The sequence below is a fragment of the Zosterops lateralis genome (genome assembly GCF_965231275.1).
Source record: "Zosterops lateralis genome assembly, chromosome: 3".
NCBI lineage: Eukaryota > Metazoa > Chordata > Aves > Passeriformes > Zosteropidae > Zosterops > Zosterops lateralis.
In genome coordinates this window covers 11,394,892-11,420,912 of record NC_139764.1, presented here as the reverse complement: position 1 = coordinate 11,420,912, position 26,021 = coordinate 11,394,892, and the positions used below count along the sequence as shown (strand labels likewise).

General features: G+C 40.4%; 1 protein-coding gene across 5 annotated transcripts in view; it reads left to right on the top strand.

Moving 5' to 3' along the window:
* Positions 1-23,603, top strand: part of SOS1 (SOS Ras/Rac guanine nucleotide exchange factor 1) — a 43,553-nt gene extending 19,950 nt beyond the window's left edge. For all 5 annotated transcript variants that reach the window (XM_083857532.1, XM_083857534.1, XM_083857535.1 and 2 more), the window contains 14 exons: positions 7,376-7,503; positions 8,284-8,939; positions 13,244-13,325; positions 13,531-13,653; positions 13,787-13,890; positions 15,054-15,276; positions 15,940-16,059; positions 16,434-16,596; positions 16,937-17,054; positions 18,298-18,470; positions 19,365-19,481; positions 20,155-20,419; positions 20,646-20,764; positions 22,012-23,603. In XM_083857532.1, coding sequence (XP_083713658.1) covers positions 7,376-7,503; positions 8,284-8,939; positions 13,244-13,325; positions 13,531-13,653; positions 13,787-13,890; positions 15,054-15,276; positions 15,940-16,059; positions 16,434-16,596; positions 16,937-17,054; positions 18,298-18,470; positions 19,365-19,481; positions 20,155-20,419; positions 20,646-20,764; positions 22,012-22,515 — 2,895 coding nt within the window. In that variant the 3' untranslated portion in view covers positions 22,516-23,603. The remainder of the gene's footprint in view (positions 1-7,375; positions 7,504-8,283; positions 8,940-13,243; positions 13,326-13,530; positions 13,654-13,786; positions 13,891-15,053; positions 15,277-15,939; positions 16,060-16,433; positions 16,597-16,936; positions 17,055-18,297; positions 18,471-19,364; positions 19,482-20,154; positions 20,420-20,645; positions 20,765-22,011) is intronic.
* The last annotated feature ends 2,418 nt before the right edge of the window (positions 23,604-26,021 follow it).

The window sequence follows — 26,021 nt, the reverse complement described above, 5'->3', positions numbered from 1 at the left end:
AATGTTTTAGAGGTGCAGGAGTTGTGTCATGTGATAGAAGCTGGAGTTGATACAGCCAGGTGAAATGAAGAAGAAATGAGATTCTGCATTTATTTCTTGCTTGTGGGGTTTCATTGACAATATTTCTATTTCTTCTCTCCTTTAACTGCTAGTGGGTTTATGCCTTAAGTCAGCTGTGTGTTCATCAGCCAAAAGGGAGAAGTTGATAGGGGAAAATAAAACTTTGTCACACATTTGTGTGTGTGTGTGCACGTTTCCCAGAAACTTGGTTATTTTAAATCAAACTAATTGGTCCTTAATTTTCTTTCTAGTTGTGGCACTTGTTGATGTCTTTCCTGTGTTTGTATCAGATGAATCTGTGCCACATGGGTGTCACTTCATTTGTCAGTGATTTATGTCATCTGTTGTGGAGTTGGTGGGGGCTGCATGTTTTGCTTTATAGGGTTTTTTCCTTATACACAGGATGTATCTGGGATTTTGAGAAGCAGATATCTCTTTCCAGGAAATTCTGTAATAATTTCTAATAATCTCCTTTCCTTTCTAAATAGGTGCCTCTGAGAATATTCTTTTCTATTATCCCTCTAAAATTGCTTTTCTGAAAAAACTGGATAAAATATAACAGGAGTGAGCATAAAATATTTCCTGTGACCCTTTGCCTTACATTCCTCAGTGGCACTTGAGCTGTGTCAATCAATCCTGCTGGACCTGTAACAACAAAAACCGTACTTTGCTCCCTTGAGGCAGGAGCAGGATGTCACAGGGCCAGACTTCTTTGGGAGGTCAAGTGAAGCAGGTCCTGAACTCCAGACTTACGTGTTTAACCGTGGGGTTCCAAAGTCCTGCTTTCCAATCGATCTTCCTGAAACACCTGCATAGCAAAGGCTCTGTAGTCCTGTGGGAGTTGGAGGATCTGTTCCTGTTGGAACCCTGGGCACTGAGAATTTCAGACTTTCTGTGCTGACAGGCACTGACCCCCAAGCAAACACTGCATTGGACCTGAGCCCGTGGAAAAGGCTTCCAAAATTCAGTGACAGCACTGGGATTGTGGGTGTGGAGTTTGAATAGAAGTGTGTGATATCACAGGGTGGAAAACTTAGAGTTGAAGAGTTTAGAATATAGTAATATATATAAAGCAAGATGGAGGATTTAGGGCATAGGCTGAGTCCTTCTTTTTCACCTTCTTCTCCATGGCTCTGGGTGGTGTTTTGTGATTGGATAGAAAAATCCACATTGTGGGCCATGAGTGTTTAGTTACTGGATTAAAAGTAAAAATAATTTCGGTGTCATTTCTTGACTGGACAATTCATTCCTAAAAGGCCTTTTAGAGAGACAGGGGGGCTCCATTTCTTGTTTGTTAGCTAGAAGTGCTGTAGAACTCACAGTTTGTGAGACTGTAATATAGATAAGAATTAATGAACAACTGAGTCCAAATAAGTAATACCATCTCATGCATTTAATCCTGACTCTGGCAAGTAGAAGATAAAAAAACATGTTGCCACTTTTCAGTGACTGCTGTTAGTGATGGTAGAGAACTTTTCAACTTCCATGGCAGCAGCTTGTGCTGAACACCCAAGGTCAAGCTCCCATGGAGATGGTTGGGTGTTACAGGAACTTGCACAAATTTTGATCCCTTTTTCCCCCTAAAATAAAAGTTTTGACAAAATCCACCAAGGACTGAATATTAAGAAGCTTATTTAAGCTGGGATTTTCAGCTCCTAGTTTTTGTGACTGTGGCAGTCATGATATAATCTCTGATACACTTGTATTGCTGCATAATCTTTTAAAACCAGTAAAAAAAATAAGTATTTCCCTGTCCTTTTCTCCTGCCACCTTCTGTGCAAAATGCAGATCCTTGGAGAAAGGTAGTGCAGTGGTTGAGGCTTCCATATGCTTGGATCTCTTCACTGGAAGTACTTCTGGATGCGGAGCTGTGGATTTAGTCCCACTGCCAGCTTTGTTTCTCTTGTAACAGTAGAGGTTTATGTTTTCTGTCAGTACTTGGAGATACTCAGTGGAAACTGATGGAAATATGAAGGAAACAACAAACAAAAGTGGAACAACAAACTCCATTCATAGTTTCTTCTTGTCACTTGCTGTTTCATTTCATTCATTTCATTTCACCTGCTGTTTTTTTTACTTAACCACCAGGGTTCCTCTTAAAATTATTTGGGTTCTACCCTTGCTTCCCAGAATGATCTCTGAAATTGTGAATTCACCTTACATAGCATTCAAGCATTCCTACATTTCTGTTCAAAAATTCAGACATTTCTGTCCAAACATAGAGGTGTCATCCAGTTTTGCCTACAGCCTTGCAAAATTTTCTGGCAAAGATCAGACTTGAATTGTGTTGAAGCAGGAAAAAGTGGATTTTAATCCACTTTGGAATTACAAAAGAGAAAGGGAAGATGTTTTCAAATTGCGTTGTGATTACTTTGATGGAAAATTTGAGGGAAGAAAATGGAAGACCTCAATTACAAGTGTGGAAGCACATAGGTAAATAAATACTCTGTGATTTCAAATATTGATCTAACTAAATGTTATGAACTAAATTACGAGTTTTAAATTTCTAGTGTATTCTGCAGGTCTGCTAATAGTGATGAGACAAACCAAAGTGAGAGTAAGAAAGAAGAGAGTTTCAGAGCATGAAGGCTCTGGAAGGATCTGTGTGAACTTGTACATTTGTTGCAGAAAGGTAATGATGCTGCTGTGGAGGAGACATCAGCATATGCAAAAAACCCAAACCCCAAATTTCTGAAAAATGCAGAGCAAATGGGTTTTCTGTACTTGGAGAAGTCAAGGCCTCCTACAGGCAAAGCAGCCATTCCCAGTAATGGAATGTAAAATGCATAAATGGCTGCTAGGAGCCTACAAAAAGTCTGAATGTTTAGGAAATAGTTTTGTGAGAACTTCAGAGAAGGCATTTGGAAAAAAGGCTTTGCTTTTCTATCCCTTCCTTGGTGAAGGAGATGCTGAGTGTGTGTAACCCAACATTGATTCCAAACGTGAATCGCTTCCCAGTGCACAAACTGAGAGCAAAATTACAGCTCTTCCTCCTGAGCAGGCACCAGGTGAAACACTGAGCAGGGTGCTATAGCTCTGGAGCAAATCTGGAATATGGGCTTCTGGCAGGCTGAACCCCTTTATGGGAATGCTGATGGCAAATTGGCCACAGAAGAAACGTATTCTATAAAACTTGGAACTGTTGAGTTGGTGAAACATCAGCTCACAGACTGGTCTAGTATATTCTTCTGAATGGGTCTTCCTGACTTTTCCTCAATGTCCATCCTGATTTTCAAATTGCATTCAGAGTAGAGTAATTGAATTCTGAGACATAATTATTTTAATTTCACACATACACACACCTTCCCAAATAAGAACATTCACATTGAGTAATCAAAGTAGCAGTTCCTTAAATTCACATGTCTTTTTAGCCCAAATGTTTTACATTTTTGGCTTGGATGACATTTGATGTACTTGAATTTTCAGTGTATATTTAGAATCTCTGTTAAGTCACACAGTTAAGAGGTGAAGGAACAAGGAATCTTGTACTAAAAGTTGAAATGTTTTTTGTTTCCCTCTGTTTTGATGCTTTACTTGTCCAGTATGGTTCTTGATGGGTTGATCATATTTTGTATTGTGAGTTAAACTTAACATGAAATAAAGATGAGGGCCTTTTATCTTGTGTCTTTTAAAATGTACTTCCAAGAGAATGCTGAAGGCTTTTTGTAACTAATTATCTGATATCTGGGGCTTAATATTTAACGTGTACTATTGGATATAACTTTTTAAAATGAAACTGAGAAGGCATAATTAAACTTTGGGTGGAGGAAAGGTTTTTATCATTGCTTCAGTAAGATACTATGTTCTGTTCCACTGTCAGTGCAACTAACGCTCCTGGTGTAATGTAGATCTAATTAAACAGATAGCTGTATGGTTATTTTTACTGCACTGTGCTCAAAATTGTCTGTGTTTATATGAAAACAAAATGACTTTTCAAATTTTGGTGCATTGAAGCTGTGTATGTGTATTCAGGAATACGGCATGCGAAGTTTCTTTCAAGGTTCAAGTGTGAGGTGCATTTTAGTCTGCTAACGTTTTCCAGAGGTGCATAGTATTCCCTGAAGTTGTCCCCATTTACGGTCTCGGATGATTTCCTGATGCTTTCTAAAAATTAGAGTTTCTAGATAAGAGAACACTTTCTTTTGTCCCCAGTACACTCCTGCTTTGGGCTGAGTTTTTTGGTTTTTGTAGGAATTACAAAAAGAGAGTGCTCTCAGATATCTCTGTGCTATTGAGCCACTTTCCAGAATTGGTTTATGGCAAAGTGCCAGCAGACCTGCCTGCCTTGGCCAGAGAAGAAATCCTGTTGGTTTTTATTCTTGATTACAAAATAGCTGTGTATCGAAGCTGTGGTCTTGATTCCCAGAGGAACTGGGGAACTTGCAGTTCACAAATTTCAGTGGTTAGACTTAATCTTCTGGGAAGACAGAAGTCTAGGTTGTGATGCAAACCCTAAAGTTTCTAAACCCTAAGACTTCATATCCCTCATGACACCTGCTGCTGTGGTTCAATCTGCATGTTCTCATATGTATTTTCTATCACTGTATTTCCAGAGAGATGCTTCTCTGACAAAGTAAGAGGTCGACTGCCACAGTCTAATTGTGCACTGCATGAGAAGGATTTCTTTTCTATCTCTTTGGAATTTATAAATGTATAAGCCTTGTGATATGCAACATGTAGAACAAAATACCTTGTCTTCCACTTCTTGGTGTCTCTTCAGAACTTGTGGCCTAGAATGGAAAGTACTTTCTTTTTATCAGAGACTTCCCTAGCAGTCTGTTTTCCAAGTTTGTTTTCCTTGAATGAACAGGGTCTTGTGCCTGTGCTGTTGTGAATCACATGAACAATAAGTCAATATTTTCTCCTAAGGTTGTTAAAAGCCACAATCTCTGTAATACTACTGATAATCAGAAGTATGCACTTCCTTCACATCATATTATAATACTTTTTTGTAGTATATAGTGCACTTTCTGTTAAAAAAAAAAGAAAGAAAGAAAACCAGCAACTCCAAAACAAACAACCCCCCACCAGTTACTTAGAATCTCCCTGGTTTGTTCATTAGGGGGCACTGCACAGCTATAGAAGAATGAGTGGGATTTGCAGAGAAACTTTCTGGGTGCTTTCCATTTTACTTTTCACCTTTCCAAACTGTCCAGGGGCAGTGTAAGATGAAATCCTTGCTGTAATTTACACTGAGTTCTGACTAGGTCTGGTTTTGGTAATTGTACAGTACTGTGCTGGAATATAAACTTCCAAATTCCTGTGTCCAGAGAAGTGTCTGGCTAGCAGTTGAGAGTACTGCCTGATTTTCCATTTGTGTTGGTGTTACACAGAAGAAAACACATTTCTGCTTAGCAGTTTCTAAATGTTAAACCTGGAGCATAATTACACTCCCTGGCTTTTGATTTAGTTTCTATTTACCATTGGAAATAGGGTTACTCCCAATGGATCCTTTTTGGGAGAGTATTAACTGTTTTCTCTATATGCAGATATGTATTTTGCTTTGGGACATGGATGAATACCAACATTTTTGCAGCTGGAGAGAGGTTGCTGTAAAAATCACCATAAGAGCAGAATGCTTTGCAGTAATGAATGTTAATCTCTACTGGTTTGTTTCTGAAGAGAATGTACAGAATATTGTAGGACCTAGTAAGTCTTATTTTCAGGGAGACCAGGCTTAAACAATTTCTTCCACTGCTGAAGAGTAGCAACCCAGAAATTGTAGGAAATCCAGCTGGACTGTTTTGAAGGAAGTTTGTAAGAAGGCAGCCCACAAGGCAAAGAGCCTTCTCTGAATGCTTGTGCAGGAAAGATGCAAAATCTTAGAGGTAGTTACAGCTTTTTCAAACCTTTCTTTTAAGACTTCTACCAGTGGTGCTGTAGCTGCCTCATTGGCCTGAAATTCTGTCTGAACCCAGATCTGCAGAACTGAAGCAAGGAGAGATGATATCTGCACTAAATCTAGAGAGTAGAGGAATATGGAGAGGGTGGTTTGTTCCTTCTTGGATGATGTCATCTCTCCAGAATCTTTTGGGGAGTGATGGTTGTTGTGGTGCATTTTGCAGTGATTGTTACACAAGTGGCTCTCACACCTAATGCTGCTTAGAGTCAGAGTATGACAGATGACACTGCATGAACCAAAACTGCCTAGAGTAAACTTTGTGGTCATCCCTATGGCTGAAAACACAAATAAAGTAGTCTTTGGCATTGACAGCTGTTGCACTGAATGATTAACTCTAGTTAGGGAGAAAAATAATGCTGTTCTCTCACCTTTTTAAAAATCAAACATGGCTATGTTGGGATCTATTAGATTTTGGAGGACATTACTTACATTTTACACTGGAACCAAACTGCACAACTGTACTTTTTCCAAGGGTGTCTCATTCTGGTTTGTGCTGGCCTTCATTTCACTTCTACCACCAAAACAAATCCTTCAACTGTGTGGAGCTAATTCCTGATGTGTGATAGTCTAAAATGCTTGTCTGTTAATAATTCTGCATATGTTATTTAGTTTGACATCTAAGCTACAGCGGTATTCATCTATTTTTTTCACTCATGAAACATTTTAATGCTTAAATGAAGATTTGAGATTAAAATCTTCAATTTAAGCAATCTTAAACATGGCCGATCTTGTTTTAAAAAATGTATGTGTCATAGCATTAGTTAGACGCAAAATATTAGTGTTAACCCCTCTCGTCCAGTTTGAATTTAGATTTTTAGATTCCAAACTCACTGTGGCTCTGGGCAGCTTGATCTGTGTTGGCTCTGCAGTTGTGCTTGGAGGTTGGCTGAGGTAATCTCCAAGGTTCCTTTCAACCTCATTTATTGATTAGGCTGTTATTCATGAGATGAGAGCCCTTGTAATCCTCTGTTTTTAAATGTGATGAAGGAATTCTGCTTAGCTTTTGGGTTCTAGGATGTTTGTATGTGTTACAGACTGATTTGACCTTGTCCTGTAGTATGGTGTGTATGAGAATCTCCTTCCTTGCTTGTTCTCCTTAAGATTTTACACCTGGAATGGGTTCCATTAAGGAGCTGTGAGATAAATCAAAGCAGTTGGAGATAAATACTGTGTGTGTGTTTGTGTCTGGGGGGCCTTAGTGACTGTACTGTATTTTAGTGAAAGTAAGCTCTTAGCAGAGTTGTCTCACCTGTGTCAGTAAGACACCTGGTCATTTCCATTAACTTTTACAACAAGCAGGAGCGTGGAAAATCAGCAGACGGTTAGATTTCTTCTTCCTGGGTCAAACTTCTGGCTTTGCACAGCCCAGAAATGCTTGTAACACTTCCTGTCTTTGACTTTCAATGTTCACAGCAATTGGAAGAAAAAAGCGAGGATGAAGAGGATAAGGAGTGCTTGAAGCAAGCAATAACTGCCCTGCTGAATCTTCAAAGCAGTATGGAACGGATATGCTCCAAGAGCCTTGCAAAGCGCAGGCTGAGGTAAACCTTTCCGCTTTTTCTGCTCCCTGCTCTCAATGCTCTGCTATAAATCCAGGGCTCCCGGTTTCCTCTTTTAGTAAACAATGAACAAAATAGTTTGTGACAAGCCTGCTTTTTCAGAGGAAGTGACATCAAAGCCGAGATAATTTGTTATTGTTTTAAACCAGTTCTAATTTCTATGTGTCCTTGCGAACTGGTAGTTGGGGTGTTCTGAGAATTCACTGGTAAGTAGAAAGTTATGGCATTGGTGGGTTAATTGTGCTCAGGTGATAAAAATCCATGTAAAGAGATTCTAGAAGTACCTTTCTGTGTGGTTAGAAGGGAATGTTCTTGAATTTGAAACTACTGTTAAAATTGATTCAATATTTTCTTTGCCAGGCAAGTTTTGTGCTGCCAAGGGTAATCTTTAGGCTTGAAAATGAATGCATTTAACAGCTTATTTTTTTCTGAATTTATTTGTTTCAAATTAATGCCATCTAAAATTGTTCTGTTGGTTATGGAAGTGAGTGGTTTGTTGGGTTAAGAAGCAGTCACAGCTTGCCTGCCTCTGGTTGCTTGTGTTTAGGTGAAACATCTATTGCTGAAGATAAGTAGAAAACTTACCAGATGAGATACTTTAGTCAAGCCTTTGCAATGGTGCTGATGTTGAATGATGAAATTGCATTCTCAGTGGAGTCCTCACTTCTCAGAAGGATGATGTGGTGTTTTTGTGTTAATGCTGGTTGTGTTGTTTAAAATACATGTGTACTAACAGGCTGCCTTTCTCCCATCCTCCTGAAGTGAATCCGCATGCCGATTCTATACTCAGCAGATGAAGGGGAAGCAGCTAGCAATTAAGAAAATGAATGAAATCCAGAAAAATATTGATGGTTGGGAGGGTAAAGACATTGGACAGTGCTGTAACGAGTTCATCATGGAAGGAACACTCACACGTGTAGGAGCAAAGCACGAGAGACACATTTTCCTGTTTGACGGCTTGATGATTTGCTGTAAGTCAAATCATGGCCAGCCAAGACTTCCTGGTGCTAGCAATGCAGAATATCGACTCAAGGAGAAGTTCTTCATGAGAAAGGTACAAATCAATGATAAGGATGACACTAATGAGTATAGACATGCCTTTGAAATCATCTTAAAAGATGAGAACAGTGTTATTTTTGCTGCTAAATCAGCTGAAGAGAAAAACAACTGGATGGCAGCATTGATATCTTTGCAATATAGAAGCACGCTGGAAAGGATGTTGGATGTAACAATGTTACAGGAAGAAAAAGAGGAGCAGATGAGATTTCCAAATCCTGAGCTTTATAGATTTGCAGAACCCGACTCTGAAGAGAATATTGTGTTTGAAGAAAACATGCAGCCCAAATCTGGAATCCCCATCATCAAGGCAGGAACTGTTGTGAAGCTCATCGAGAGGCTGACTTACCACATGTATGCAGGTGAGGCACTTGGTTTGTGCAGCCAAAACTCAAGGTAGTAACTCCTTTGTGCTTCTCTTCCTGTGGTAAATACATGCACAAAATACAGAAAGTGAGTGAAAAGTGAACATGCTTGGCACTTCACATGGGATTTTACATGTGCAGGAGATTGTTCTCATGCAAGGGCTGGGGGTGGGGGCCTGCAGCAATTGAGCTCCAGACAATACTTTTTCCTCTGTGCCTCAAGCTACAAGAGCTGCCTTCCCTCCAGACTTCTAAAGCTGGGTGACACAGGAAGGGCCAAGAGAATGTAACTGTGGGAGAGAATGATGGGCCCAGTGTTTTCAGTTCAGAGTTGTACACTATCAGTTCTTACCTGTGTCCATGCTGGCCTGCCATGGAAAGACCAAGATCAACTTGATAGGTGCAGTCACTTGCGTACTTTGGCCTCAGAATGTTCCCTTAATCAGAACTTCAGTGAGGGTTTGATTTGAGGACTTTTGACTTAGGGTTTCTGTTTGTATTGAAGACACATTAAAGACATTTTTGTGGTTATCCAGGCTGACCTCAGTGTGTGGGGCTCTTCTTGATAGCAGCCCAGGATTTTCATAAGCTGTGCTGTAAACCATGGGCTTATGTTTGGGCTTTGGATCTTTTTTTTCTGATTCTGTCTGTATGTCAGTTATTCTGAAACTTCATGCATCTTGGTATTAGTGCTTTTCATATTCAACCATTTAATTTTTTCTTCCTTTTTACACTCTTAATTGTTGTAGATTGTTCTTCCGCAGCTCGGTCCTAGATACCCTTCATAGATCAGGAATATTTGTTGGAAAGAAGTGGGGAGTAAGCAGAATATAATTTCTGTAGTTTAATACTCAAACAGAGTATTAAATAAAACTTTTTAAAATACTTGTATTTCTATCTCTTGCTCTTCTTTTAATTTCCTTGAATTTTCCTAACATTTACTAGAAAGCCCAATGCAATATTGTGCTGGCAGTTTTTACCTGAGCAGTTTTGTACCTGTCTTCATTTTCTTGTAACTTTATAAACTCCTAGCTCTTGGCTTTCAACTTTATAGGCATAATTTATGACATAATTTTATGGTCTTCAAAGTTAAAATCCAGCAACTCAGCCTTAGAGAAAGGAAGACACTTTTCTATTATTATTTTTAAATTTGGCTTTGTCTTTGCCAAAGAATTAGCAAAAACTATTGTATGAGAAAACTGAGAACATGGGTACTGAGGGATGGCCTGAAAGACTTCGATCAAAAGGCTAAAAATGGTTATCTTATATTGTATTTAGCCTGTCTTTGTAGCCTTAGACATCTTAGTGGACATCTCAGTGATGCTGCATTGTGCATAATTTCTCAACACTCTTATCTTCTATACCTTCTGTTTTATAATTGGTTATCTGTAAGGAAAAACATGATTGTTCTCACCAGTCTGTGCAGTCTTTTCCAGGGCAGCAAAGAAATAAGAGATAGGGTGACTCAACCAAAAGTGCTCTGTTGTACAGGAAACGTGGTCCATTTGTGATGTAAATCATTCAGGGGTTTGTTGCATCTTGTGAGATGCAGTGAGTAGGGGAGCAGCTCTCCAGAGTACCAGGGTAGCTCTTCCACAGGTGTATCAGCTGAGTTCAAGGCTTCTCCTCTGCTGGGAGGCCTGGGAGAATGCATGGTGTGTGATATCAAACAGCCACAGACTGTAGAAGTGCTTTTCTTGGTCCTCACAGGACTGCGTATGTGATGGAAATCTTAAAAGTCTTAATTGCCCTTGTATTCAGATGCCAGAACAGCAAGCCTTGACCTTTCTGTGGCGATTTTTCTGAAATTCAGTGTGACTGGTTGTGGCAGCCTTTGATCTGACAGTCTAAATACAGTATTTACTATAGCTGGGACTTTTCTTTAGGTTTTTGTCTTTGTAGGTCAAGTGGTGTAAGAAATAATTACAGATCCACTTGCAAAGGTCACGTGAATTTGCTGCAGTTCAGTTAGTTGCTGTAGTCAAATCAAGTTTTAATTTTTTGTCACACATGAAGATCCACACAGTCCACCTCATTTGTAGATATGAGTGTTGGACCTTTTATTTGTCATCCCTCACCCCCTTGACAAATGTTAAACCATTTTATCAGCCAGAATTTCTTTGCTGTGCAGCAGGGACAACTCTAAGGAAACAATTCAGCCAGGGGTGGGAGCATCCAGCCACTGCCACAACTCAGCCAGGGAGACAGCCCTGATGGCACCTGCTCACAAGGTGTCACCAAACTATCCTGGGGTGGAGCAGCAAAAGAGGGAGAAATCTCTGCAAAAGCAGCTTTCCGTGTGTTTTTACATGAGAGAAATTGCCCTGCAATTAGGAATTAGGTTCTGACCCTATTTGCATATTCTGGTGGCTTTTCCTTGTTTTGATGTGTTTCTGCATTCATTATCTCTTCTTGCCTGATTCTTCTTTAAGAGCAGCTGGGTTAGGTGGGACCAACATTTTAAAGTCATGGCTTTTTTTTTTTTTTTATCTATAGGGCAGCACTCTTCTATTTTTAAAGCTTTGATATGTTAAGAGTGCTTGTGCGTCATCATAGTGTCCGTTTCCTTTCTTAAGGAATTCAAGGGTGATTATTTATAAATCCTCGTAGAACAGTTATTGTTCTTTTTTAGCTTTCAAATTGGCTGCATTGAAGAGAGAATTATCACATGAGCAGACATCCTGGCTAACTGGTGTTGTCTGTATTTTTTTAACACTTACTCATATATTGTACACTATTTTGAGTCACAGTCATTGCTGGTAAGATAACAAAGTTAGATTTGATTTTCTGATCTGCTTCGTTTGAAATACAATATGTATTGTGGATTTATTTGCTGCCCCTACCTGTAAATAACAATAGCTATGACTCAGAGCTTGCAGTGATCTGAAAATGTTAATTGCTATGGAAGCTTTTTTTTTCATGTAGACAAAAATCTCTTATTTAGGGTAGATGCCGTGTACAGATTGCAAGCTGTGAAAGCTTGTGTTACTGTGCTTCTTTAGCACAGCAGAATTTGTGTATTTTCATGATAAAGATGATGTGAACAGGGATGACTTTCTTTGTGCAGAAAGTACTGGAGTTCCGCCTTTGAAAATAATTTTGGACTGTACAGTTTCAAGGACTGGGAGAGGGGCTATGATTAGAAAAATGGAGTGAGAAGCAGAACAGCAAATTGTTTAAGAAATGAGAATTATCATGCAACAAAATGGCAAGGAAATGCTGTGTTACATGGCACAGTTAAGGTGTGCAGCACACCACAGTAAACTGTTGCCCAAATGAACAACTTAGTGGGATCTAAGAAAGGTGAATGTTCATTCAAATGGACAAGATGCTGGTAAAGAGTTAATGAGGATGTTAAGGCAGCTCTTAAAAATCCATATTCCAGGAAACAAATTCAATACAGCATTAGGTTGAATAGTGCAGCCTTTTTATCCTACGTGTTACAGCCTACAGGAATTGTTGGTTCAGGTCCTGTGAGCTCCCCTTCAGCCACCCTGTGTTAGGACAATTACCAACTGGAGTTTGGTTTTCAAATCTGGATGTGGATTTAATATACAAAGCTGTTGCAATCTGCTCATGAATTCTGTTCAGTGCTAACAGTGTTAACCTTGTTTCTAGTCAGCTCTGTACAGTGCCAGTGAGCTGTCACTGCATTTCCTCATATTTGAAAACAAATGGGTTTGCTTTTGTCATTATGAGAGACACTTTGGTTTTCTGTTTTCAGTACTTGATTGTTTTTAAGGCACATTTTCATATTTTAAATGAATTGATATGTAATTAGTCAATTTAAATGAAATTAGTTGGTTTTCTTGAAAGGAAATAAATATAACCTCTAACATAGCTGTCAGATAAAAAATCTCTAGGCTGCATTAACCATGACTGGTTATCAGTTGTGCCAGTTTAGGGGAAATATTCTCCATGGAAGGGGCCATTTCTACCCAATGCAAAGTTACTTCATGGGTTTTTTGATCTCTGTCAAAACCAAAGTTGTTTACTCATAAATAAAATTGTCAATTCATTAATTTCAAAGTCATTGGAAAAGAATCCTGTCTTTTAACAATCGAAGGGGGGGAAAAGTGTCATTGTTGTGAGCCTTCAACCAAATGAAAATTGTTTAAGTTCTGCTTTGTATTGCTATTTTAGGAGATTTTGAATTGTTACCGAAACCATTTCAGTTTATGTCATCTTCTCTGTAAATTGATAGGGTGACCTCCTTAATTTTAATGGATAATTGAAGTTATTGTAAAGGAAAAAAAATCAGGTTATTGCTGACATAAGTGTAAAATTATTCTTTGTCTTAGATCCCAACTTTGTTCGGACTTTTCTCACAACATATAGATCCTTCTGTAGACCTCAAGAGTTGCTGAGTTTGCTAATAGAAAGGTATGCCACTGTTACAAATACTGTTCTTATCAAGTGCATTTTTTTTCCTTTTTACTTGGAGTGTGTAAGATTCTGGCTTTCCAGTTGGTTTTGAGTCGCTCCAAACACCTTTTAAAAAGTTGTCCAAGGATTGCCAGTAAAATGTACAAGTTTATATCCAGAAGCTTGTGCCCAAGACTGGTGTAACACCCATCTTCTGTGCTAGATTTGAAATTCCAGAGCCCGAGCCAACGGAAGCCGACCGGATCGCCATGGAGAACGGAGACCAGCCCCTGAGTGCAGAGCTGAAAAGGTTCAGAAAAGAGTACATCCAACCCGTGCAGCTACGGTGAGTGCTGCATCCCTGTGAGGCCCCTGAGCTCCTCCTGAAGGGCCACTGGCCCCTGGTGCTGCTTTCCTGCAGCTGCTTTGGCAGGGAAGGCAGACTGAGCTGTGGTGTTCATTTATTCCTGGCTTTGCAGAGTATTAAACGTGTGTCGACACTGGGTAGAGCACCATTTCTATGACTTTGAAAGAGATGCTGACCTGCTGAAACGTTTGGAGGAGTTCATTGGAACAGTAAGAGGTATTTACAGTTTCTGAAGTGCTGACATTTATCCTAAAGCATCCCCTTTCAATATATTATATGTATTTCAATATGAAAGATATGGAATATAAATGCATATTTAATATAAAAGATATGGAATGTGATCAATTTTGCTTTCAGGAAAAACAGGATGGACTGCTTATTAAATGCTTCATAAAGAGCATGAAATGAACTTTCATTAGGCACACACACACTATTATTTAAAATCTGGCTCCTGTTCAGAATAATGATTGTTATTTACATGATTACGAGTTTTGTTGTAGAGGGACTGAAATAATGAGAAATGATAAGAACTGAGTAATGATCAGGACAGAATAATTGCTTTGATTGTCATTCTAAACTTTACACAGGGGTACCTTTTGTAAAAGTTGGATGGTGGAAACCATTTTTTTCTTTGAAACAAGACTTTCCAGCTACTTCACAGTGCCTATTAGAACTGTAAGACACCTTGCCATTGTGATTGTACAGACTTTTCCTGTTTCCTTTCAAATAGAGCTAAGACAGACACAGGAGCAATTTGTAGGAAAAGACTAAGTCACAGAAGTACTTAGTGGTTATTTAACCTTTAAAAAAAGGGGAGAATGAGGCAGTTAATTCAGGGGGTGTTACTGGAAAATTTTCAGTGGACTGGTGCATGAAATTCTTATGGTGCAGAGCTAAAAAGACATTTGGCCTTTCAGTTTTATTCTCAGCTTTGATGGTAAATGCAGTACAGAAAGAAGCTTCTTCCTGTTTGTTATTTTGACTTTCTAGGTTATCTGAGGTAATTATGTGCTCTTGCCCAGACTATAAAGTTCAAGGTGTTTGCAGAGGTGCATGTTCTGCAAAACAAGGTTTGTTCCCAAAAACTGGCTGTAAGCTCAGAAAAGAAAGAAAAGCACCTAAATCAGAGCAGGAGTCTAATTTGGATGTTCTGATTTGTGCTTGGGCAAAGTCCCAGCATTGGCTGTTGAGGAATTCTTTCTGTCTTTCAATACTTCTACACTTGTGTAAGGACCCAATCCTAAAGAATATTGCTTTAATTCCTGAAGAAGATTGCTTTGATTTAATAGATTTTGGTGTTAAATCCAAAGATTCCTGAATTATGCTGATGTCTTAGGAAAAGCAGTATTAACTAAATAGTGATTTTCTCTGTGTGCCAGGCAAAGCCATGAAGAAGTGGGTTGAGTCCATCACAAAGATAATCAACAGGAAAAAGCAGGCACAAGCCATTGGGCCCAGCCACAACATCACTTTTGAGAGCCCCCCTCCAGCAATTGAGTGGCACATCAGCAAACCAGGCCACACAGAGACTTTTGACTTGCTCACTCTGCATCCCATAGAAATCGCGCGGCAGCTCACTTTACTGGAGTCAGATTTTTACAGGTAACTCGCCCCCACTGGGAAACATGTGCCACAAATCAAAATATTCTCCATGCCTGAAATTCTTCCTGGGGGCCTCTGATGTGAAGCCTCACAGAAATCAAGGGACTTTACCAGTGGTGTGGGAATAATTTCCATTTTTGCAGAGGAAGCTCTCTTAAATACAATATTTGCTTTATCCTCCCCAGGTTAATGTGCAGTATGTGTGACTGTTGCATACTGTTAATTGTCTTGTGCTCCAGCTTTCTCTTGATGTTTTCTGAGTAGATCAACCTTTGAGAAGTATGAACAATTATTAAATCAGTTTTCTTCACATCCTGATTTGTGTGGCAAATTAAGATGTCATCAGCTGTCTTTAAGAAATTATTCAGACATTGGAAGCTCACATTTTGTTATGGTGAATGAATTGGAGATTTCATTCCTCATTTAGATGGACAAAGGTGATTAAGAGTCATATAGATTAAGAAATACCTATAGTCTAAAAAAGAGGCATAAAAATATCAATCATTTAGTCATGAGGGCAGCCTAACACTGGAGAAGGGATACCTTAAGAATTTATTTCTAAATATGAATTCCGAATTCAGTGAAAATCAAGAGGGTTTGGAAAAGTAATACCTTCTTTCCTGCTTTTAGTTACAATTTTTGATAAAACATCTACTTTTCCAGAGCTGTGCAGCCATCAGAACTAGTTGGAAGTGTGTGGACAAAGGAAGATAAAGAAATCAATTCTCCCAACCTTCTCAAAATGATAAGGCATACAACTAACCTAACTCTGTGGTTTGAAAAGTAAGTGACTTTCCTGAATCTGCACCTACTCCATGTCTGGACATTGACAGTCCATTCACAAATATATTATGACAAATTCTGTTCTGGGAGAATTTCTGTGTTGGTGTTTAGATGCTAAAAATGGTCCCTGGGAGAATTTTAACATAATGGTCTCAAGCTTTTTATTCTTTCAAATATCAAAATTTAAAAAAAAGAGAGTATTTTCAAATCTCTTAAGACATTTTCAGAACTACCTCAAATGGTTTGATAAAATCGTATTTGTTTGTGTTACAACTGAATATTTGACTTTGGGACTTTGATTTGACAACTGAATATTTGACTTTGGAAACCTCCTCAGCGCTTTAATACAAACCCCCATGTTCTTGTGTATTCAGATGCATTGTAGAAACAGAAAACCTAGAGGAAAGAGTAATTGTAGTGAGCCGGATAATTGAGATCCTGCAAGTTTTTCAAGAGCTAAACAACTTTAATGGTGTCCTTGAGATTGTCAGTGCTATGAACTCCGCAGCAGTGTATAGGTTGGATCACACATTTGAGGTACAGTGAAATGTTTTCCACTTTTGCTATGGCAGTGTCATGCAGGGTGCCTTGGCTACACTGAAAGCCTGTCTTGTCAGTCAGCATGTGCTTCCAAGGAGCAAGGAAAGTAAACCCCCCCCCACAAGAAATGAATCAATCAGGGTGTAAGAGAGGGTTTGTTCCTTGCTTTCAGAAGCAGGAAATCCATCCCCACTTAAGAAAGGTGTCTCAGGATGGTGGGGCACTGTTCTCGTGGTCCCTGATCCAAGTACCAGTGGGAGACCATTACTCTGTGTTGTTGCTGGGCCATGCCTTTATCTTCTCTTTCCAAACAACCTGTTTGATCTCTCTTTTTAAGCAAATCCCAAGTCGCCAGAAGAAGATCTTAGAAGAAGCTTATGAGCTGAGTGAGGACCATTATAAGAAATACTTGGCAAAACTCAGGTCCATTAATCCTCCTTGTGTGCCTTTTTTTGGTGAGTCCATTTGGTTTGGATGAGCCGTGTCCCACATTAACATTTGGAAAGTTTTCAGCTAAGGTACTAAACAGAGTGTGAACAATAGAGAGCAAAGTCAATTTTAACAGTTCAGGTGGGTTGGAATTTCAGGTGCCCAGACACAAATATGTGGGAAAAAAACTGTAAAGTGACTGTTCATGGAAGATGTTTTTTGCAGTAAAAATAAGTATATCTGCAATATGCAATTTCCATATTTGTTGGTTTTTACTTTGAATGTGGTTTGAACTGTTACAACCAGAAATACTCTCAATAGAAGGTGATCACACTAGAAATATTATTGCCATTGACTGGGAGAGAAAAAAAGATCCTTTTCCTCATCAGGTGTTCCAAGAAATTCAGCTAGAGTCTCATTTCTATTAAAAAGTCTTATTTCTGTAGGAACAGAGTTTGGAAAGCAAACATCCTGTTTATCATCAGATTGAACAGTTCTTTGAAGTAGATTGCTGGCAGTTAGCAAATTGTGATGTTAAGCACATGTCACTCCTGTTCTTTAGCAAGCCACTTCAATGTTTGCTGCAGATGATCTCCAAGTCTGGGCAGTGCACTTGTCCAACATAGGCTTCAGGCCAAAACTGAAAGAAAATAGTGTTGATAGCTTTTTTGGCCTTTTACAGATTGGGGAAAGATATACTCCAGAGCTCTGCAAAGAAAGATAAGATCAACTAAGAAACCTTCTGTCCTGCTTCAGAGATGAGTAGAGGTTAGCAGGATCACATGTGAATAGCCTCAGTTATTTCTGTCAAGTCATAATGACAATTCCAGACACATGATCTGTGGAGTGGAGAGCACTTTTTGTTTTCTAATCTTCAAATGATTTGATGCAATTATGAAGGCAGGATAAAACCTGAAATAATTTTTGAAGTTTAGCTGGGGTGTCTAATGGAGAAGAGGAGTTGAAAGCACTCCTGTTCAGTGTCCTCTTTTAGTATTCAGTTGTGTGAGCTTCCTAAACCATAGAAAGATGCACAGGCTTTGGGACTTGGATGCAAAAAGGCAGCTTTCTGGAAAAGACATGTTAAAATATTCAAATTGTTGCCCTTATTGGAAGGTGAGGTGCAATTCTTGTATTGAGTCTAATAGAGGAGTGTTCTAAATAATTGCAGTGCCCAAATTAAATTCTTTAAGAATTCCTTGTATTCCAGTTGTGACTTCCTCCTTGTTTTGTACTCTGTGTTGAAAACCTGTTCTGTGTGCCATTTAGGGATTTACTTAACCAACATTTTGAAAACAGAAGAAGGCAATCCTGAATTTCTCAAGCGACATGGGAAAGACCTTATAAACTTCAGCAAGAGAAGGAAGGTAGCTGAGATAACAGGGGAGATCCAGCAGTATCAGAACCAGCCCTATTGTTTAAGAGTGGAATTTGACATCAGGGTAAGTGACAACATTTCCTTCTGGGGTGACTCTCTCAGCTGACAGACCAGAAGGACAGATTCAACTGACATAGATTCAGTCTGACTGAATCACAGATGTCATAAACCCTCTCTTGGGTCTCCCTGTAAGAAAGGGCAGAAAGCCCAATGCTTGCAGTTTCTTGGGTTAGTTTCATTTTTTTTTCTCAGCTGTTGGGACATTGGTAGATCTTTTTGATCAGTGTTAGACAGGAGCTGAAACTGGCAGATTCTCATTGTCTTTCACTCAGTTGCAATTATTTGTCCAGTGAGCCCAGCTGTGTTTTCCTGTTACACTGCCTTTATGTTCCATGTTCATCTGATGGCACCATGTCTTGATGGTGATGATATTCACATCTTTCTTTCTCCTGGTGCTTGTTTTCCTTGCTCTGAGGTATTGTCTAAGCAGTGTCCTCTCTGGTTGCTTTCCTTTTCTTTTTTCCCTTTTCTTACCATCTTTTGAGCTATGTACTTCCAGAGAGTCACAGAACAGGTTATCTTAAGACATTCTGCAAGTTTGGTTTTTTTTCTCCTGAGGCTTTGACAGAATGCATTGTGAGAGCAGTCTTCCCTATCAGTGTAAAGATGGATTGTTTGCAGCTTCTTCTGGAAGTGTTTGAGCAAACATGGTCTGATTTTGCACTGCAGAAAGCATTTAGAAAGCACTTGCGCAGATGGTTTTCAGGCCAGGCGTAGCAGTAACAATATCCAGAAAAGGTCTGGTGACAAAAACAGATTTAATAGCTGAAGTCTGTCATTACCTCTGACTCCAACATTTTCTCTCTTCTCTTGAACAGCTGGGATCATTTGTACTGTAGAAGGAAGCAGTATTAAGAAGCATCTTAGCTGACAAGTTTTCTGCCTTCCTGTATTGCAGAGATTTTTTGAAAACCTGAATCCAATGGGAAACAGTGTGGAGACAGAATTTACAGATTATCTGTTCAACAAGTCACTGGAGATAGAGCCTCGAAATGTCAAGCCTCCTCCACGATTTGTTAGTATCCAGTTTTTGTATTTATTTTTCAAAAAGTGCTTACATTTGTCTTTCATAGATGGCAGAAGTCATTTCTGCCTGCCTTGTCAGTCAGCATGTGCTTCCAAGGAGCAAGGAACGTAAGTCCCCGAAGAAATTAATCAATCAGGCTGTAAGAGAGAGGGTTTGTTCCTTGGTTTCAGAAGCAGGAAATCCATCCCCACTTAAGAAAGGTGTTTCAGGATGGTGGGGTGTCATTACAATTCAGGATGGCTCATGTAACGACACGAACTCCGATTTCTTCAGAGGGCTTAGAGCAAAGTTTATTGAAAGACAGATTCTTTTATACAGTGTTTGGCTACAATGAATAGGATTGGTCCTTTGGGGCAACACCTTCTTGTAAACATCTCTACCAGTAAACAAGTTGGAAAAACACCAGGTGTCAGGAGGAGGATATGTACAGGATTGTTTTGTGTTCCTCCTTATGATTTCCCAGGGCAGACTGAGAGAGTTCTGTACCTCAGAAGCTTTCCCACAGGCTTCAAGCTACTGCCTGGAGCCTAAGAATCCATGTTCTGGCCACTGTCAGTTCCCACATTGGGGCACTGTCCTCGTGGTCCCCTGCCTCCATAACCACAAAGCTCCACGGAAGTGATCTCACAGCTCTTTGATTCACCACTTTCTGTCATTGCAGCCCAAGAAGTACAGCTACCCCCTGAAGTCCCCGGGCGTCCGGCCCTCCAACCCACGGCCGGGCACCATGAGGCACCCCACGCCCCTGCAGCAGGAGCCCAGGAAGATCAGCTACAGCCGCATCCCCGAGAGCGAGGCCGAGGCCTCGGCGTCCGCCCCCAACTCCCCGCGCACGCCGCTGACGCCGCCGCCCGCCTCGGCCACCTCCAGCACCGCCGACGCCTGCAGCGTCTTCGACTCCGACCCCTGCAGCCCCTTCCACACACGTAGGTGCTCACGCTGCTGTGCCAGACACGTCCTGTGCTCTCAGCTGGGGGACATCAGCTTTGGCCTTGGAAAGTGTAAAGTCATTGCTTTCATCTCCCTGCAGCATCCTGTCTTGGTTTGGAAAGACAGCTCTCTTGGTTTAGAAACCCTTGGAATGGAGAATGTAAACCCTCCCTCTCTAAGCTATTATCATTTTGTAATTTGGTTTTTTTTGATGTCCCTTAGGATCTGCTTCTGTGTCATCCATAAACTTTACCAAAACTTCAGATGATGCTCCTGTCCCTCCTCCTGTTCCTCCACGAAGAAGACCAGAATCTGCCCCAGCTGAATCTTCCCCATCAAAAGTAAGTGGGCAGAAAAAAGGTCATTTGTTTTTCTGTGAAGAGGGGCAGGGTATGATAGAAAAGTAACTCTTAAGGACAGCATACATTTATTTTTTGAAGAACCGTATGTGAAAGAGTAAGCAGCCATGTATTTCAAGGCTTCACAGCTCTGCCTCTTTATGTCTTGATCTCAGACAAATGAAAACAGATGGGACCTAAATTTAGGATTAGAAATGTCTCCTCTACTGATGTGCTATGTTCAGGCCCTTGCATTGCTTGTGAGATTTTGAGGCTTCAGGCAGATGTTTCCACCTGGGATTAATTGTTCCAGATTATCATTTTAGGATACATGAATAAGAGTAAGAACTGATAAACAATAGTGATGGAAAGTGCTGTACACAACTCAGTCCTCTGGAAAGTTTCATCAGAATATTTGACCCTGATGCTGTGGTGCTCAAGAGCTTGCTTTCCCCTCTTGCTTGCCCATCCTGTCTGCATGCCTGGTTAAGCCATTGCTACATTTTCCTTTTGCGTTTGTCTGGCAACTGGGATCTGATCCAGCCTTTATTGCAGACAGTGTCAAATTTCACCTGATTTCAGTGGAAGCTCATTTGTGACTTCAGATTTGAAAATCCCTCTCAATATTACTTCAGAGCAGATATGTCTTTGAAGAGAGCTTGTAAGTGGCTCTTCAGCAGTTACGCAGTTATTTTCAGACCATAGGCAACAGTTTTGCTAGTCAGCAGAATTTAACACATCACCAAAACATCTGAAATCCTACCAAAATGTATTTGAAAACCTTGTGCCTGTGATAGGGTATTGGAGATCAGTTACCCTGTCACTGTGGTCTTCAGCTTGGGAGCTGTTCACTTCCATAATTCTGACTACTTAACTCCTGAGCATGGTTTATTTTTTTTCCCTGTTCAGCATCATCAGCCTTTCCCTTTTTCTCATTTTCTTGAAGAAATACCTGGTGTGTTAACCCACTCCAAGTGCTTGTTGCTGGGGAGGTGGTGGAAGATACCCAAACCTCTCCCAGTGAGCAGACCTGGAACTAGCATGGAAATTGTTGCTTTGACCATTCTTTGCCTTCCCTTGTGCTTCTCTGTGCATCTTCATTCCTCCCATCCTTGGCTATTCACTCCTGTGCTGCTGCAGCCACGCTCAGAGCAATCTGAAGTGCAGGAGGGGGCTTCTGTGTCACAGCAGGGTCCTGTGCTTTGCTGCCACTCTGGCGCTTTACTGACTGACATGTTTCTGTACCTCAGATTACTTCTGCACACCTGGACAACCCACCAGCCATCCCTCCTAGGCAGCCAACCTCTAAAGTGTACTCTCCAAGGTACTCGGTGCCTGATCGGACCTGCATCTCTGACTCGTGTGTTACCACTGCAAACCCTCCCGAGCTACCGCCACGGGAGCCTGTGCGAACTCCAGATGTTTTCTCTAGCTCACCACTACACCTGCAGCCTCCACCCCTGGGGAGGAAAAGCGAACTTGGTAACACCTTCTTCCCCAACAGCCCCTCTCCCTTCACGCCCCCTCCCCCCCAGACACCCTCTCCACATGTAGCACGGAGGCATCTGCCGTCGCCGCCCTTGATACCGCAGGACGTGGACCTCCCTTCTGTCGCCGGGCCACCCGTTCCTCCACGACAAAGCACTTCTCAACATATCCCAAAGCTTCCTCCAAAAACTTACAAAAGGGAGCACACGCACCCCTCGATGCATCGGGACGGGCCGCCCTTGCTGGAGAACGCCCCCTCCTCCTGAACTGTCCCTCGCGCTGGGAGTCGCCTTTTCCTGGTGCTATGTCTGTTGCTGGCAATGGATGCACTGAACCTGGTGGTGTCAAGGAGTCGGGATGTGGATGCCAAACACTAAGAACTCTCCAATGCCGTGTTGGAAATGTAGTGTACAGAAATGGAATTGCAAAAAGCAGACTTTCTAGTGGGAAACCCGGTTAACTCGCTATTCTTGTTTTAGTATGCAGGACATTGTTCTAAAGTAATTGGACAGCTGATTGTACCAGAAAACAGTCTGGAGAGACTTCTTTGGCCAATGAGCAGAGACTATGTTTGTGTAATGATCGATAATGTCCAGTACAGGAAGGAAAAACAGTCTTGTATCCATCAGTTCCATACAGTGGCACAGTTTTTGGAATGAAAACATTATGCACTTTTTTTAAATCTCAAACAGGGAACTTTATATCCTCCTTAATTTTCCTTTGCTTTACTTACTCCCTGCTTTAAAATACCTTCCTAAAATGATGAGAAGGACTGTGAGGAAGATCTGTGGTACCTAACCGAGCTAGAATTAAGGCAAAGCACTGTATTGCGGTCCTGTTTACAAGTTGTTACAATGAGCAGTAGGGGGTACCTAGGCTTCACCAAAGAGGTACTTTATTATTATTTTCTGAAATACTGTGGTGCCAGTTCAAAAATAAATTTTTGCCAGGAAGCATAATGTCTAATTATTGCTTTCTTTAGGTAGAGCTGATGAAAGTCTTACATCATTAAGGTGACAGCGAATTTCTTTTTTAAAAAGCAGCACTATCATCTGAAGCAAATATACTACATTTAGAAGACTGTTAATCTCTGCTAGGTTATGTCATGTTCTTTTTAAGGTTTACTGATAATCCATTTCATGGCTAGTAGCTATTCTTTTTCAGTCATGCCATGAAAACAGTCACTTGTCAACTTCCATAGCTGTTGTCATGTTTTACTAACAATAGATTAATCAGCATACATAGGATTGCCTTGCAGTTGCATAAATCGTGTGTATATAGTGAATGTTGCATAAATATACTTGCAGATTGTTTTTAATTTAATTGAAATAAAGATAAAGATATGTTTGGCTGACATACGTTAAATTATTACATGGGCAAATGTTCAACTCAGTTTTTCAGTTAAGCATCGAGGGGGATAAAAGCCCATCTTGTGGTACATATTTTTCCTAGTTCAGTAGGAAAATTTTAGTAATAAGAGACTAAAGAGGTGGTTTTGGCATGTTACAAAATAATAATTCAGTAATATTTGAGAGGCTGGGTTACTCCCAAAGTGAATTATTATACCTTATGAAATGTTTCCCATTTCCTGTGTGACACGTAAGAAAAAAATCAAACTTACATTAATCTTTACAGTAGCTTTCTCTGTCCAAAATACACATGACAAAACAGGTATGTTGTCAGTATTCTGACATGGTTTATCCAGAAACCTGCATGCTGCTCTTCGACCCCAGACCAGCCTGGGACAGGAATGGATGACAGCTGTTGGAGAAAAGGAGCTCTCTTAATGTCCTCTTCAGTAGGTATGTGAAGCATAGTGTCTCATCTTCAGTTCATGTGGCTCATGGGACAAGTTAAATCCCCTCACATTTCCTCTTTGGAAGAAGAACACCTCTTGGAAAGCTGTGTCTGTTAAAGATGGTGTCAGTTGAATGATGGCAGAAGTCACCTTTTTTAATGTTTTCAGCAATGCCATTGGTCAGGGCCCTTTGATCCTTTACTGTGGTTGTTTGGAAGGTATTTCAGCAGCAGGAATGGCAGTTTTTACCACAGTCAGATCTTGAAACTGTCAGTTGTATTCTTTCTTAGATGTCTTTAACCATGGTATTTTGAAACATTTTTTCTGGCAAAAAGAAAAACTAAGTGAAATTGGCTAGAGGACAGTGTTATATGGGAGCTTTATAAAAACTCTCAAGCCACAGGAGGTGTAGTTCAGTTATTGGTTCTTTGGATAAAAACACCATGGTGAACCTACTGTTGGCAGTGTTACCTAAATTATTAGCTCCTTGGTGGGTTTCCAGGAAAACTCCATAAATTGAGACTTTCTGCTCTGTATTTCCTCCTCAGAACACTTCTGTCTGTGCTGTTGTGCAGCCAAGGCAGAGCAGTGCTCAGGGTGTTCAGTCAGGAGAGACCTCTCATGGCTCCTGCTCATCAGCAGATTGCTTAAATGTCAGGAGGTTCTGCTTCCCTTGGTGAAATGGGGAATGCTTGTCCCCTGTTTGTGGTGGAGGATTCAAGTGTTTTCCTGGTAAGATGTCGGACAACAGGTGACAGTGGTCACCATGCAAGAACTTGAATATTCTTTGGAGCTCAGGAATCGGTTACAGTGCACAAATTGTGGTGTTGACTGAGCTGTAAACAGGAAGGACAGGGTCAGAATCAAACCTGGGGCATTTAGGAGTTGAATACAACTGGTAAGCCACTGGTTTGTCATGGCAGCTCTGTTTTAATAATTTCGGATCTGGAATGGCTCCATATTTGGGTCAATACTTTTAATGGCTCCTTATCAGTGACAATAATTTTCACATAGAAAATTAAATAATTTTAATGATGCTGTCTGTCTCCTTGGTAAAATGACCCTCATCTGGTCTGGTGTGGCCCAGGGTGATGATGTGATCTGGACAATGAAATGTGTTTGAGTTTTAGAGAGACATTTTGGGATATTTAATTTTCTTTCTTTTGTGTGTGTTTTAAATTATATTTTCCCAGTGATATCACTGGAGGTACCACTGTTGAACATAGTAGGTTATTGTGCTTCATGGAAAAGATTGTTGAATTGTCATTTCTCAATCCAGACAGTGCATAGGTGAAGTCTTTCTTCAGGAGAGAAACCTGAATACAGGTGTAAAAACAAAAATACTGTTAACTTATTTTGTGAATTCCATTCCATATTTTTCATTAAAAAAACCAAACCACGCTTAAATGCGTTTTTCTGTCCACTGAGAGCAAATTTATCTTTTGTGTTCAGTGGAAAATAGTGCATTATGAGGGAAATGAAGTAAGGAGTAAGTTCAGTTTTTTTCTTACTTTCTAGCCAGCAAATGTGAAATCCTGTACTGAGTGGCTAAGAAGTTGAAAGGGAAACATAAAATAAAACCTCTTTTGCCAGATGCATGACAGTTTGGGTTCCAAATGTGCAGAACATTTGTAATATTTTTAAAACAAAGGTAGGTGATCAAGGGCACATGTTACTGGAATTGCTTTGGACAAGTTTGTGACATCTGTTTTGGAGAAATCCTTTTTTCGTTCTGAGTCTAGGTTGGCTGACTTAAACAGGGAGTGTAGCTGTGGAGAGGTGTGGTCTGGAGGAGTCTAAGGAGCTGAAAATGTGTCACAGTGAGCAACACCAACAACAGGATCTTGACCAGGAGCCTGGAGAGTGACTCAGCTGAGTTCTGACTAAGAGTCTTAGAACCTCGTGTAGGGAACAGTCTGCTGCATGGCTGCACTTGCAGGGATACAGGATTGTGTAAGTAATGTTGCCTCAGAA